The 15,293-nt window shown below is 38.1% G+C and overlaps 1 protein-coding gene across 3 annotated transcripts in view; it reads left to right on the forward strand.

The window, feature by feature from the left end:
• PELI1 (pellino E3 ubiquitin protein ligase 1) overlaps positions 1–15,293 on the forward strand; it is a 59,750-nt gene that overhangs the window by 31,162 nt on the left and 13,295 nt on the right. For 2 of the 3 annotated variants that reach the window (XM_009237251.4, XM_009237252.4), the window contains one exon: positions 13,089–13,228. In XM_009237251.4, coding sequence (XP_009235526.1) covers positions 13,158–13,228 — 71 coding nt within the window. In that variant the 5' untranslated portion in view covers positions 13,089–13,157. Of the gene's footprint in view, positions 1–8,309; positions 8,869–13,088; positions 13,229–15,293 lie in introns of those variants that run through there. The other variant, XM_054548137.2, reaches the window with a different exon arrangement.

Below are 15,293 nucleotides of genomic sequence, written 5' to 3' on the forward strand. Positions count from 1 at the left end.
TCATAAGGTGGGAAAAATTATGAAGAATTTGTTAAAAATATTGACAGTCATGCTTTATAGAGATTTTAAGTAATGTTTCTACCTGAATATTCTGTTTGTTCTTCCTCTGATATGGTTGGGAGAGATTTAATAATTTTAGGTCTGATCATTGATTAGGGGGACTCTTCCTGCTAAAAAATGTATACTTGTTAGTTTCCTAGCAGTGTTCTTTTTTGAAACATTTTATTTTCACAAGAAGAAAAAGTATAATTGAACTTTTTTTTCTTTCTATAGGAAATTCATGAAAAGCTTAATCTGATTTCTAGAATACAGACATGCTGCTCAGTAATAATATATGATTGTTTTGGATCCAGTTTTCTAATGTATTTGTGAGAAGGCAGTATTCATTCTCTTGTGTGGGTATAAAATGGATGTTAAGTTAGTGACAAGAAAAGTTGTAATTTTGGGGAGAAAGTTGATCACAATAATTTACCTAATTGGGGTATTTTTAATGTGCTAACATAACAATAATCAAGAGTGGATAAAGAGGGAATTCATAGAAATATCCCAGCTGTATGTATTTATTGTTTTCTTAATGAAAAGGGTTAAATAAGAATATCATACTGAGTGATTTAAAATATTCACTCTGTTTAAACAAACAAAAGGGCCAGGCGCGGTGGCTCACACCTGTAATCCCAGCACTTTGGGAGGCCAAGTTGGGCAGATCACGAGGTCAGGAGATCGAGACCATTCTGGCTAACATGGTGAAACCCCGTCTCTACTAAAAATACAAAAAATTAGCCGGGCGTGGTGGCATGCGCCTGTAGTCCCAGCTACTCAGGAGGCTGAGGCAGGAGAATCGCTTGAACCTGGGAGGCAGAGGTTGCAGTGAGCTGAGATCGCTCCACTCCACTCCAGCCTGGGCAACAGAGCGACACTCTGTCTCAAAAAAAAAAAATTACTGGGAAAACATTATGATTTGGTTAAAGAAAGATTAGATGCTACTTTTGAAAACTTTTCGTGACCCAAAGAGAAAATTAGAACTCTCATAATATGAAACCTTTCTTCATTAGAGTAGTAATAATTGTCATCTTTTAATAGTGATTTCTATTAGTAGTTGACTTTACTACAATATTGGAGACTTATTTGTAATTTGAATTTTCAACTACGTTTTTCTGTTTTCATCCCTTTTGAATGGAGCTTATAATGGAATTTTGAAACTAAAAGGCTTAAAGTTAGCTTCTCTAAAAGAGCAGAGAATATATGCTCTATTTAGATATTTGATTTAGATGTAGTTTCCCCCCCACCCCATGGAGAATCAAACATTTATATAGCATTGTACCTTGAAACTAAGTGCAATGTTTTTTGAGGTCTTTGATTGTATTTCCAGGTCTATTATATATTAAAAGTGGTAAAAAAAAAAAAATAGAACTTTCTTCATGGTATCAAAAGTTATCTACAAAGAACAGATTATAAACATTTCTTAAGATACTGAGAAATATGAATCTCTGAGAAAATAATTAAATATTAAGTGATGGAGCAGCATCACCATAAATCAACCAAGTATTTATTAAGACCAACTTTGTATGCCTGACTAAATACATAGTAGGTATTTAATAAATGCTTGATTTTTTTTTTTTTTTTAATAATTTTAAGATACCCAAAAGTCTTTGACTTGTAGTCATTTGAAATTTTGCTGAGGCACAAGTTGAGTCCTGTGCTATGAGGTTGGTTTATTTAAAAAAAACAAAAAAAAAAGGTGTATTTAGTGAGTGAACCAAACTAAATTTCATTCAGTCCTCACAACAAATCCTATGAGGTGTGGGAAGCATTGCCATCATTTTATAGGACGAGAAAACCATGTGCTACAGAGCTGGTTTGTAAATCTGAGAATTTGTGAAGGACCCTCCTGACTATCAAGAGCCCAAGTTCTCAGCTGGCCCTAAGTACAATCATGGCTTAGTCCTTCATGAGTGTCTCTTCTAGTTTAAAGAAAACACAATAATAATGAAATAATTAGTGATAATTCAATAAAATGTCTGACTTTCTGGCTTTTCAAGATTTATATTTTTCTTAAAGCTTTTTAAATGAAATGTGTCAGAATTACCCAGGGCTGCTTCTTGTTCTTTATTCTTCCTCCTCCCAGCCCTCATTCCTCTTCCATTTCATAAACTCTTAAGAGTACGATTGGCCGGGCGCAGTGGCTCATGCCTGTAATCCCAGCACTTTGGGAGGCCGAGTTGGGCAGATCACGAGGTCAGGAGATTGAGACTATCCTGGCTAACACGGTGAAACCCCGTCTCTACTAAAAATACAAAAAATTAGCCAGGCGTGGTGGGCACCTGTAGTCCCAGCTACTTGGGAGGCTGAGGCAGGAGAATGGTGTGAACCCAGGAGGTGGAACTTGCAGTGAGCCGAAATCACACCACTGCACTCCAGCCTGGGCGACAGAGCGAGACTGTGTCTCAAAAAAAAAAAAAAAAAAGAGTACGATTGATGTGGGTAGGTGGCAGAACTGAAATAAGTTCGAATACTCTTAAAGATTTTGGCATATAGTATTAACTCAGAAGCTATAATATAATTGCCTATATAAAGTGTTTTCTGATAAACCACGAAGAGCATTCAATAGTAAAATTGCCCCTTATATGTCACAAGTGTTTTTTGTTTTTATTTTTAAGAAAACACCATGAAGTATGGTTCTGCCAAATTCTTGCCAGTGTGTGGCTAGGTCACTTTGGTTAGGTATCACTCAGTCCAGTGAGTGGTCACACTTGTGTAGACCAATTGTCCCTGACAGTTTCACATCAGAGAAAGGACATGAGACCTGGCAAGCACTATGACTTGGCAGGGCCAGTACAACATGGAACTCTCACACCTTTAAGTTGGGAGAAGGCTGACTGCACTCCAGCCTGGGCGACAGAGGGAGATTCTTTCTCAGGGGGAAAAAAAAAAAAAAAGCATACCTTAATAAAAAATAATTGATTGCTAAAAAAAAAAAATTGCTAACAATCATCTGAGCTTTCAGCAAATTGTAATCTTTGCTGGTTGCCAACTGATCAGGGTGGTGGTTGCCAAAGGTTGGGATGCCCGTGGCAGTTTCTTAAAATAAGACAACAATGAAGTTTCCCACATTGATTTCTTCCTTTCACAAAAGATTCTCTGTAGCGTGCAATGCTGTTTCATACAATTTTACCCACAGTAGAACTTCTTTCAAAATTGGAGTCAATCCTCCCAAACCCTGCTACTGCTTTTATCAACTAAGTTTATGTAATATTCTAAATCCTTTGTTGTCATTTCAAAATTGTTCACAGCATCTTCATCAGGAGTAGATTCCATATAAGGAAACATTAATCTCCTTGTACATTTCCATTAGAGCTTTTGGGTGACTAGGTGCATTGTCAATGAGCAGTAATATTTTAAAAGGAATCTTTTCCTGAGTAGTAGTTCTCAACAGTGGGCTTAAAATATTTAGTAAACCATGTTGTAAACAGATATGCTGTCATGCAGGTTTTGTTGTTTCCTTTACAGAGGACAGACAGAGTAGATTTAGCATCATTCTTTAGGGACCTAGGACTTTCAGAATGGTAAATAAGCATTGGCATCAACTTAAAGTCACCAGCTACATTAGCTCCTAACAAGAGAGTCAGCCCGTCCTTTGGAAGTTTGAAACCAGGAATGGATTTCTCTCTAGCTATGAAATGCCATCCTAGATGGCATCTTCTTCAATAGAAGGAAGGCTATTTTGTCAACATTGAAAATATCTTATTTAGTGTAGCTGTCTTCATCAATGATCTTAGCTAGTAGATCTTCTGGATAATTTGCTTCAGCTTCTCCATCAGCACTTGCTCCTTTACCTTGCACTTTTGTGTTGTGGAGAGGTGACTTCTTTACTTAAACTACATGAACCAACCTTTGCTAGCTTCAGTCTCTTCTTCTGCAGCTTTCTCACCTCTCTCAGCCTTCATAGAATTGAAGAGAGTTAGGGCCTTTCTCTGGATTAAGCTTTGGCTTAAGGGAATGTTGTGGCTGGTTTGATCTTCTATCCAGACCACTATAACTTTCCCTATATCGGTTATAAGGCTGTTTCATTTTCTTATTGTTAATGTGTTCACTGGAGTAGCACTTTTAATTTCCTTCAAGAACTTTTCCTTTGCATTCACAGCTTGGCTAACTGGCAGAAGAGGCCTAGCTTTCAGCCTGTCTGAACTTTCAATGTGCCTTCCTCAGTAAGCTTAAGCATTTCTAGCTTTTGATTTAAAGGGAGAGACTTGCAACTCTTCCTTTCCCTTAAACAGTTAGAGGCCACTGTAGGAGTATTAATTGGCATAATTTCAATATTGTGTCCCAGGAAATAAGGAGGCTTAAGGAGAGTGAGCGAGATGGGAGAAACAGTAGAGCAGTCAAAACCCACTCAGCATTTATCAATTAAGTGTACCACCTTATATGGACACAATTCAGGGCACCCCCAAACAGTTACAACAGTAACATCAAAGATCACTGATCACAGACCACCATAACAGATACAATAATAATAATAATAATGAAAAAAGTTTGAAATACTGTGAGAATTACCAGAATGTGACACAGACATGAAGTGAACACATGTTGTCAGAAACTTGGCACCAATAGACTTGCCCACGCAGGGTTGCCACAAACTTGGAATTTGTAAAAAACACAGTATCTGCGAAGCACAGTAAAATAAAGCAAAGTGCAATAAAACCAGATGTGCCTGTACTTTAAAACTGAATTGTTTCAGCAATTCAGAGTGCTGATTTGTAACCTTAGTTTTATTATCTGTAAAATGTGGGTTATAATAGTTCCTATCTCATAAGGTTGTCCCAGAGATTAAATCACTTAATACATGTAAAGTGCTTAGAACAGTGCTTGGCACAGAGACTGAATTCAGTGTTAGCCATTATGAAAAGGGATGACCAGTGCGGGATGCTGACTTTAGAAAATGATAGGATTTCCCATAAATATCCTTTTATCTCATGTTTTTGTTCCAAATAACTGCCAAATCCCACGAATTTGCTGCTTTATGCAGAATTTTATTTGGGACTTTAATGGTTAAACCTAGAGGACTTTCTAGTCTTGCTTTGTGAGGAGCATTTTGTCATTTTAGGAACTTTGGTAATCTAAAATTGTTGAATACAAGCTAAGAATGGGCAGAGACAATAAAACTGTTCGGGTTCTTAGTTGTGTGTTTAAAAATATATTTTCTAGGTATGGGGAATTAAGTGATTATTTGTGGGTAAGGTTGCAAGACTATATAAACAGCTCTCCTTCCACAGTCAGGGAGCACGTGACCCTGTCTGTTCCTAAACTGTCTGGACTCACTTCTAATGTGTATGTTTTTCTTCCTGGTAGTACCAGGAATTTACCTTTGTGAAATACCCTGATTTTCCACCCTTAGGTTCCTTTCTGTCCTCATTTTTAAAATAAGCACACAGAGTCCACTTTATTTATTGAAATATTTGTCGTTGGTCACTACCAGGAAATGGTTGACAAATACAATGAACATTGAGGAAGTGACAAAGGTTCAAATAATCTCAGAAAGCACTAGTCATAGTTGAATAGTTGTTACTAATCTATGCTGAAGTATAACTTTTTTAGGGTTTATTTTACATGTGAATACGTTCTAGTCTTCTAAATGGTCCTATAATAGGGTCTTTTAGTCTGTTTAGGAATTAGCCCCATTCTGCCTTGTCTGGGGTGTGGAGTAATGACATCAGAAAATCTGGACCACTTTACCTCTGGTAGCTTCAGTTTCTCCATTTATAAAATGGGGACAAATGATTGTACTTTATAGTTGTAACAGAAATTAAATAGGGTAATGTATGTTGAGTTAACATGTGGATCTCAGTCCTAGCTCTGCCAGAGTTCTTTGGCCTTCAGTCACTGGGCTTTTCTGACCTACTCAGTTCCCTTATCTGGAAAATAGAGTTCAGACTTTCCTACCCAATTCACGGGGCTATTATGGGGGTCAAATAAAATAATCTTACGTGAAAGCATTTGGCTAATTACCATTCTATGCAAGTTCAAGATAGACCTTACCCCAAGGTTGATTCAAGTTGACACCCTCTGTTGACCTAAAAGAATTCTCCCATGCTTGCTAAAACCTGCTTTTAATTTTTCTAAATATGGGCCCCTTAGTCCAGAAGATAGTTATCTAGCCTCCAAAGATTTGCCTTTCTCTAAACAGCAGGCTACCCAGCACTAGCCTTATAGCTACTTCCGTGGCCACTCCAGCTCTAGTCGCTTTCCTTCAACCATTTGAGAGAGGTAGCCACAATATTGAAATATTTTAAATGCACAGAAACGTTAATAATTAATTGCCATCAAGGCAAGATTCTCATTCTCACTCTCAGCCCCTCTTATCAATTCTAGTAAAATACTGAAACTACACCCACCTCAAAGCCACGGCCTTTACTAACACAAGTCTTAGTATAAATAACCTTTTATTATCAGTATCAGTATAATGTTAGTAAGTAAACATTAAGTACCTTACTGTGTGCCAAGAAGTACGCCAAAAAAAGGGGAAATTTCCATCCTAAGAACAAAGTATGTTGTCTTCAAGATTAGAGCAGTGGTTCTCACAAGGTAGGGGAGTGAGTAGTGGGGAGATAGGAAGTTGAGGCATTTTTAAAGTCACAGCTAGAATGTTCTACCGGCATCTAGGTAGAACAGAAAGGCCAGAGATACTGCTGAACCCCCTACAATGCACAGGCCAGTACCCCACAATATCAAAATGTCAGTAATGCCCAAGTTGAGAAGCCCCAGTTTAAAAGAACAAATACTGTCCCTAGGAAAGATGTTAACTCCTTTTCCATCAGGATGAAATAAGTTATCCCTGTAGGTGATAGACTATCAGCATGCTATTTGGCTTCTCTAAGAGAGGAGGGTGGGAATTCACACAGGTGATGTCCTGTGTCTTGGGAAGGGGAACATAGACTTCACTTCCTCCACTGCTTGTTGAGAAGCTAAAAGACACTAGCAGAAAGTAGTAACCTCCAACTACTACTGGACACCATTATTTCTCCTTTTATGTAAAAATGCTATGTGTTACTCCTGCTGGTTGCAAAAGAATGAAGAAGGTGATTAAATTTTCACTCTTATCAAGAAACTGCTATGAATTAAACTCCAGTCATCAGCTGAATTCGTTTCATAAAATGGTTCCACCGCAAACATACTAAAGCAGTTCTTTCTGTTTGAGTCATCCTTTTGAAATCAGCCACAAGGAAACTCTAGTATAGATGGAAATCTGTTTTATCTGAGATAATATATGCAGTCCACATTGTTTTTCATCATAAAGAAATGTTATAACATTTTCATGTTTTAAAACATTTTCCTTTTTTTCTCAGTACCCCATTATGCCCACCCACTTGCCCACTGAAATAGAAGTGCTCAGAAGAGTATGTAAACAATCTGCATAAGATTTGTTTTGTCCCTTGCTTAGTATTTGTTTTGCTTTTTTTTTTAGGGCAGGAATTTTATACTTGTGTTTAGTAGGTAGTAAGCAAAAAGCTGTGTGTGATGTAAATAATGAAAGAAAACAGTTGTTATGTTGAGAGACAAAGATTGATTTCTCAGTTTTTCTTCTTTAGGTGAAACTGACATATAGAAAGTCTTTCCTTTGGGAAGACTTGATATGAAAATAATTGTATTTCACTGGCCCTTAAAAAAGAAATGATTAGAATGTTTAACAGTCAAATTAATAATACTATTCCTAATAAATATATATTTTATGAGTAACTTTTCGTGTTCTCCCAGCCCACAAAGAAAATAACACTATTCCAGAATATGTTTATTTAAAAAAATTTTTTTAACTCTGGAAGTTTAGTTCCTGCTAATGAGAGCAACATGCTTTCGAGTATCAAGCAAAGTTTCAAAGTAATAGATAAAATAGAAGAGAGTTTTATTAGGAAGATTTTCTCTAGCATTTCTTCTAGTCTTGAGTAGAATTAATGGTGCTATTTCATGTTCTTGGTGCTAGATAACATTGGGATAGGGCTGAATACATGAGGTCAAACTAACTTAATTGAAGACCAACAAATGGAGCCAGTAATTGAGACATTCGGATGTTTTTTATGTACATACTCCTTTAAAGTTCTCAAGTACATGACTTCAGGAGTTTTTTGTTGTTTTTTTTTTTTGAGACAGAGTTTCTCTCCGTCACCCAGGCTGGAGGATCAGAGCTCACTGCAGCCTCAAACTCCTGGGCACAAGTGATCCTCCCACCTCAGCTTTTTGAGTAGCTGGGGCTATAGGTGCATGCCATGACATTTGGCTAATGTTTTCTGTTTTTACTTTTTTTTTTTTTTTTAATCTTCTATAGAGACAGGAGTCTTACTGTGTTGTGCAGGCTGGTCTCAAACTCCTGGCCTCAAGTGATCCTCTCACCTTGGCCTCCCAAAGTGCTGGGATTACGGGCATGAGCCACCATGCCCAGCCTAGGAATTCATTTTGAAGAATTCTTTTACTCAGGTTTTAAAATATAGAGAGAATATATAAACAGGGTGAGTACGAAAGCACTGTCTAGGTACTGGTCTTTGTTAAAGAGTATAAACCTTTGGGAAGATCATGAGTCTTTCTTCAGAGAACACATAAAAAAAAAGTTCCAGGAAGAATAGCTGTCATAGCACATTTTATTTGCAGTTTAATAAGGCCGATTGTATATTGATTGATTATATGCCATTTTTAAATTTTAAAAACTTTATCTTGGGTCATTTATGTATATAAATAACTAGTACTACAAAAGTGTTTCATTTTGGGTTTTAGATGATCAAATACAGAAGTAGAAGCCAAGATTGAATGTGTTCCTGTGATTGAAACTTTGATGTCACTGATAAAATATTCCCCAGATAAGACCTTCTAAGGGATCTAAGCAGAGTAAGAATATGTCTGATTGGAAATATATTGTTTTTCTTGGCTAATTTGACCAAGGGCTCTAGAAAGTATATGGAGGGGATATGCCAGCCGTACTCTTGTTTTTTAGTTTCTTGTCTAAGCAAAAAAATTGTTCTTTTGCTATAGAGGTAATAGAACTAAATCTATAGTGTTATGCACGTTACTTGTAAATTCTTATGTCAGGACCAGATGGTCGCTTGTATTTTTTCCAGCTCCCAAATTCCCTTTATTCTACTTCAGTCCCTTCATTTTCAGAGATGAGGAAACAGATTGCTTTGTTCAAAGACAGCTAGAACTAGAACACAGGCTAATACTTGCTAGCCATGTGATATACTAATGTCAGCCAAATACGGGCATTTACACTTTCAGATGTTTGCCATATCTGTGCACTTACTAATTCTATTTAATGCAATTTAAATTTACTCCTTTAAAAAAACTTATTTTAAAGGAAATTTTTTGCTACTATAAATAGAAAACCATTATATCCTTTAAATAGTAACTCTAAATAGGAATTCAAAACAAAGCAACGTTATTAAAATTTAATTTAATTTAAAATTAATTTAAATTTAATTGTTATTAAACTTTTAATTATTGCTATTCTTGGTCAGAAATGTGTCAAAGCATTGTTTTCATGTTTGATGTCAGTTCCTTAATTGTCTAAACAGAAAAAGCACAGCTAATGCCTCTAGTTAAGCTTCTGTATAACTTTTTAAAATGACATGCTTCTTAGAGGGGAAATGAGAGGGCATGAATACATGTTTATATAGTAAAGTATGATTTCATGTATATCAGAAGATCTTATTATATGGAACCAAAATTATTCTTTGGTTGATTTAATTGTTCTTGAAACTTCAGTTTTTACCTTGATGGTTTTAGTTAGCTTAGCATAAGTTTATTTTTCTAAATAAGGAATCTGATTGCCTCACAACTCAGATGTGTCACAGTTATGGTGAAATAGCAATATATTGGTTTCTGTAACCTTTTAAATACTGTAATGAATTAAAATCTCTTCAGCAAAAGCAAATATATCTAGGGTGACGAGAGGTGATTTTAGTGTATTTGAATGATGGAAATGTTTTTCTTAAAATATTTCTGAAGCTTTTTTAAAATAATTTTTAGAATTTATTGATGATAGTAGTTGTGTGTTAGTGTGAATGACTGGTCTAAATGTGTATGTCACTTCCAAGGGATTAGTAGGGGTCAGAATGATTTGTTTTATTCATTGACTTTTCCTTTGACATGTTCTTATTCATTGGGCTACATACATTCCCTGTTGCCTTCTCACCAAAAGTGCCACTACACAGGCTGTATTTCATTGTACTGTAGAAAAAGACAAGTAGACCTTTTTCATTCATGAGATTCCTATGAAACCTGTTGGTGGAGGTATAAAATGAGGAGACTTTTATAGGCTAGCTAGTAGGAGTTTTGCTGTGAAACCTTTGTAACAGGTCTATCAGGAACTAGGGAGAGAAATAAATGCAGGAAATACTTGATCCCATTAAACTGAGGATGAAAAAGACATGATAATATTTTGGGATTATTTATTGTAGTGATTTTCCAGCTGATCAGAAGTGTTTAATTTTTGGTTATACTTGTGTCAAATATATATATATATTTTGAGATGGAATCTTGCTCTGTCACCCAGGCTGGAGTGCAGTGGTGCGATCTGGGCTCACTGCAACCTCTGCCTCCAGGTTCAAGTGATCCTCCTGTCTCAGCCTCCCAAGTAGCTGGGACTACAGGCACGTGCCACCACGCCCTGCTAATTTTTGTATTCTTAGTGGAGATGGGGTTTCACCATGTTGGCCGGGCTGGTCTTGAACTCCTGACTTCAAGTGATCTTCCCACCTTGGCCTTTCTGAACTATTTCCTTTACACACATTTAGAACTACATCTAACTGTATTATAGTTTTCACTTTCACCATCAGACAAAATTTAGAAAATTCAGGAGAAGGAAAGTTGATTGTATTTACTGATATTTTTGCTACCGTGTTTTTACATCTCTGATATTTTAATGTTCTTTTATTTATTTATTTTCTGTTTAGTTAATTTCCTCTAGCCATTCTTTATTTATAGTGGGTCTGCTGGTAACAAATTCTCTCAATTTTTCCTCATCTGAGAATGTCTTGACTTCTCTTCCATTTTTGTCAGCACCTGAAAAATACTATGCCACTATCTTCTGGGTTCTATGGTTTCTGTTGAGAACTCCACTGTCAGTCTAATTGTCCTATAAATGCAGTGTTCTCTCTGTCTCTCTCTCTCTCTCTCTCTCTCTCTCTCTCTCTCTCTCTCTCTCTCTCTCCTTCCTTCCAGGATATTTTCTTTTCTTTTTTTTTTTTTTTTTCTTGAGACGGAGTCTCACTCTGTCGCCCAGGCTGGAGTGCAGTGGCGCAATTTTGGCTCACTGCAACCTCCACCTCCCGGGTTCAAGCGATTACTCTCGCTTTAGCCTCCCACGTAGCTAGGACTACAAGGCACACCACCATGCCTGGCTAATTTTTGTATTTTTAGTAGAGACAGGGTTTCATCATGTTGCCCAGGCTGGTCTCGAACTCCTGACCTCAAGTGATCTGCCCGCCTCCGCCTCCCAAAGTGCTGGAATTACAGGCATGAGCCACTGCGCCCAGCCTCTTTGAGTACTTTTTCAGCTTTACTCTTTCTTCTGTCTTTTTGACATGTGTGTCCAGTGACACACGTTAGATTTTGCTATAGTCTCATGCACGGGTCCATAAGGCTCTGTTTTTTGTTTCATTTTGTTTTTCCTATTTTCTCTCTGTTGTTCAGATCGAGTAATTTCCACTGTTCAGTTTTATCATAGCTGCTTTTAAATCTTTGTCAGGTAATTCTGTCATCTAAGTTTTGGCACCTATTGATTATCTTTTGTATTGTTTTTGTTTTTGTTTTGAGATGGAGTCTTGCTCTGTTGCCCAGGTTGGAGTGCAGTGGCACTGATCTCGGCTCACTGCAACCTCCTCCTCCCAGGTTCAAGGGGTTCTCCTGCCTCAGCCTCCTGAGTAGCTGGGATTACAGGCATGTGCCACCACGCCCGGCTAATTTTGTATTTTTAGTAGAGACGAGGTTTCTCCATGTTGGTCAGGCTGGTCTCAAACTCCCAACCTCAAGTGATCCGCCTGCCTCGACCTCCCAAAGTGCTGGGATTACAGGTGTGAACCACTGCACCCAGGCTATCTTTTGCATTGTTTAAATCTTGTTCTTGCTAGGATGAGTGATTTTCTGTTAAAACTAGATATTTTCATATTATGTTCCTAGGCTCTGGATATTATCTAAACCTTCTGTTTCCACTGCCTTTTATTGACACTGCTTTGGCAAGGTCATAGGGGGTGCCTCATTACTGCCAGGTGGACATAGAAGTCAAGGGTCCCTACTCAGCCTCTACTGATGCCTCAGGAAGAGGATCCTTCTTGTTATTGCTGGGGGTGGGTGGAAGTCTAGCTGACACCACTGAGGTAGGTGTTGGGGCATGCCCGGCCATTAGAGTGAAAGTCCTGGCTCCCTAGTTGGCCTACTTTGACACTGCCCCAATAGGGCATTGGAGCTCCTCACTATGGTTTATGAGCTGGAAGTCAAGGCTCCTCACTTAGCTTTTGTTGGTGTGGGTGGTGGTGGGGCAAAACTGTTTTCTGGGTTTGGCTGGAGTGGAGCAGTTACTGTCAAAAGTTTTCTGTCTTGCCAGGCTGTCCCTTTCTTGTTTCTTTGGCTAGAGAGAGCAAGCTTTTGTTGTGGCTCTTTTTGTCTGTGCCAGTTGGCATTTCCAGGTTGCTGCCTTCTTTAGCTCCAAGTCTGGGATATATTAGGCAAAAGAAAACCCAGAGAATTTACACCACCGTGTCATTCCATGGGTCCTGAGGTCCCTTACTTAGTCTGCCTTCTCTCCACTTTTCACAGTCTTCTCATGTTTTGTATATAATGTCCAGGGTCTTTAGTTATACTTAGCAGAAATAAAAGGGAAAAGTATATCTGCTCTATGCTTCTATAAGTGGAAGTCTTCAAATTTGCATTTTTGACTCCTTTAAACAGTTTTGTAAAATATATAATCATTATTGGGCAAAATGTCCCATAAAATGTATATACCTTGTGATGTTTTGCATAATATTGTGTTCAAGAGGACTGCTGGAAAATAACATTTTCATTTAAACTGAAACGAATTGTTCACATTATTAATGAAAACTTTTCCCCTCTAGGAAATAATGCAAAAGGTGTCCCAAGGCTCCTGACCAGTGAACAGAGATTTGAGAAAGACAGCCAAGCTCATGTTTTCTCCTGATCAAGAAAATCATCCATCTAAAGCACCAGTAAAATATGGTGAACTCATTGTCTTAGGGTAAGGTTTCTCCATTTGATGACACACACAGTTTAATAATACATGCTAACTTTGGCATCTAGGCTAAAAGTACTTTTTTTTTGGAATTTATATCTTACCTGCTTCCAAAAAGAATTTAAAGCTACAGGTAATGTTACCAAATCAAGAAACTCTTTTAATTCTCATATTCATGCCATCTTTTAAAAGCACTCAAATATGACATAAGCTTTGTCTCACCCTTACCCACAGAAAGGGCAAAGTTTCTTAAAGATGAAGTGGAAAGTCCCGGCGTGGTGGCTCACGCCTGTAATCCCAGCACTTTGGGAGGCCGAGGCAGGCAGATTACCTGAGGCCAGGAATTCGAGACCAGCCTGGCCAACATGGTGAAACCCCATCTCTGCTAAAAACAAAAATTAGCCGGGCGTGGTGGCGCATGCCTGTAATCCCAGTTACTTGGGAGATTGAGGCAGGAAAATTGCTTGAACCCTGGAGGCAGAGGTTGCAGTGAGCTGAGATCACGCCGCTGCACTCCAGCCTGGGCAACAGAGTGAGACTCTCTTTCAAAAAAGAAAATGAAATGAAATGAAAAATGTATTTTGTCCACTGTCACAGTCATTCCATTTGTCTTCCCTATCCCATGTTTTGCCTCAGCTGACTTTACCAAAAATTCCCTTTCCCTTCCCTGCTTTAAGTCATTTCATGTAGGTTAGTCTTCATTTATTCTTTTGCCCCTCTACAGTAGTTATTGCTTTGTGCTGTACATTTGGGTTAAAGGAGTTGTATATGTGTATGGTGACAGCATAATGCCTCTGAAGCCCAGGACCTAGCTACTTCTTAGCTCCTATATAATTTCATCCATGTAACTCACAGAAATAGAATCTGAAGATTGAGGAATAGAGGATTCTGTTATTCCAAATTATTTCAATTTATTCCACTTAAACTTGCCATAACTATCAAAATGGAGACACAGTATTAGCCTTTCTTAACTAGAGATCTCAGAAACTAGAAAATTGCTCATTTTAGGCCAGGTGCAGTGGCTTATACCTGTAATCCCAGCACTTTGGGAGGCCTAGGTGGGCGGATCACCTGAGCTCAGGAGTTCGAGACCAGCCTGGCCAACATGGTGAAACCCCATCTTCACTAAAAATACAAAAATTGCCTGGGCGTGGTAGTGCATGTCTGTAATCCTAGCTACTTGGGAGGCTGAGGCAGGAGAATCACTTGAACCCAGGAGGAGGAGGTTGCAGTGAGCTGAGATCAGCGCCACTGCACTCCAACCTGGGCAACAGAGCAAGACTCCGTCTCGAAAAAAATAAGAAAAAAGAAAATTGCTAATTTTATTTTCCCCCTGCTGTTTCTGTCCTTTTGCCTAAAAAGCAACTCTAGATATTGCGGTATGTTTGAGAGTCAGGTTGTTAAAGTGAGAATGCGTTGTTTCAGATGAGAGAGTAAGAGAAACTGGGGAAATCTTATGGAGTTACTGAGCTTGACTGGATGTTAGGAATCCTAGAATCCAGTGCTTGTTCAGCACTGCTAGCTGTGTGACCTTGGGCAAGTCACTGAACCATCCTGGGCCTTAGTTTTCTTGTCTGTAAAAATGACAGACAAGATCATCTAAGGCCCTTTGAGACTTAAAATTCTTTTCTCAGAAACAAAACTTTAAAAGATCATAAATTTAGCATAGTAACTACAGTATTAGAACTTCAAATCACATAGATTTTAATGGTATCAATGACAAACAGCTCTTAACTACCAAAAACTTTTCCAGATTAAATTCTTCTAGCAGGAAATTTGAGAGTCATTTGAAGAATAGTTTCAAATTTAGCTTAGGGTTTTAAACTGCCAGTCTTAGCCTATAGGTTCCTCAGTTAATCATTAGCAACAGTAATTGTCTCTGTGTCTGGTACTTGGTTTCTTAAAATGCAGATAATTTTTCTTCTCAACCCTCTAGAAGTGAAGCTGGACAAGGTTTCATGCTGTTGCTACTTAGAAAAGAGCTTTGAACTACAGGAATGCAATGTGGGACTAAAGAGCGAGATCCAGAAGTGGGATGAGTCATGCAACTCAGAGGACAGTAGTGAAGGGG

The sequence above is a fragment of the Pongo abelii genome, chromosome 12, assembly GCF_028885655.2.
Source record: "Pongo abelii isolate AG06213 chromosome 12, NHGRI_mPonAbe1-v2.0_pri, whole genome shotgun sequence".
In the NCBI taxonomy this organism is placed as follows: domain Eukaryota; kingdom Metazoa; phylum Chordata; class Mammalia; order Primates; family Hominidae; genus Pongo; species Pongo abelii.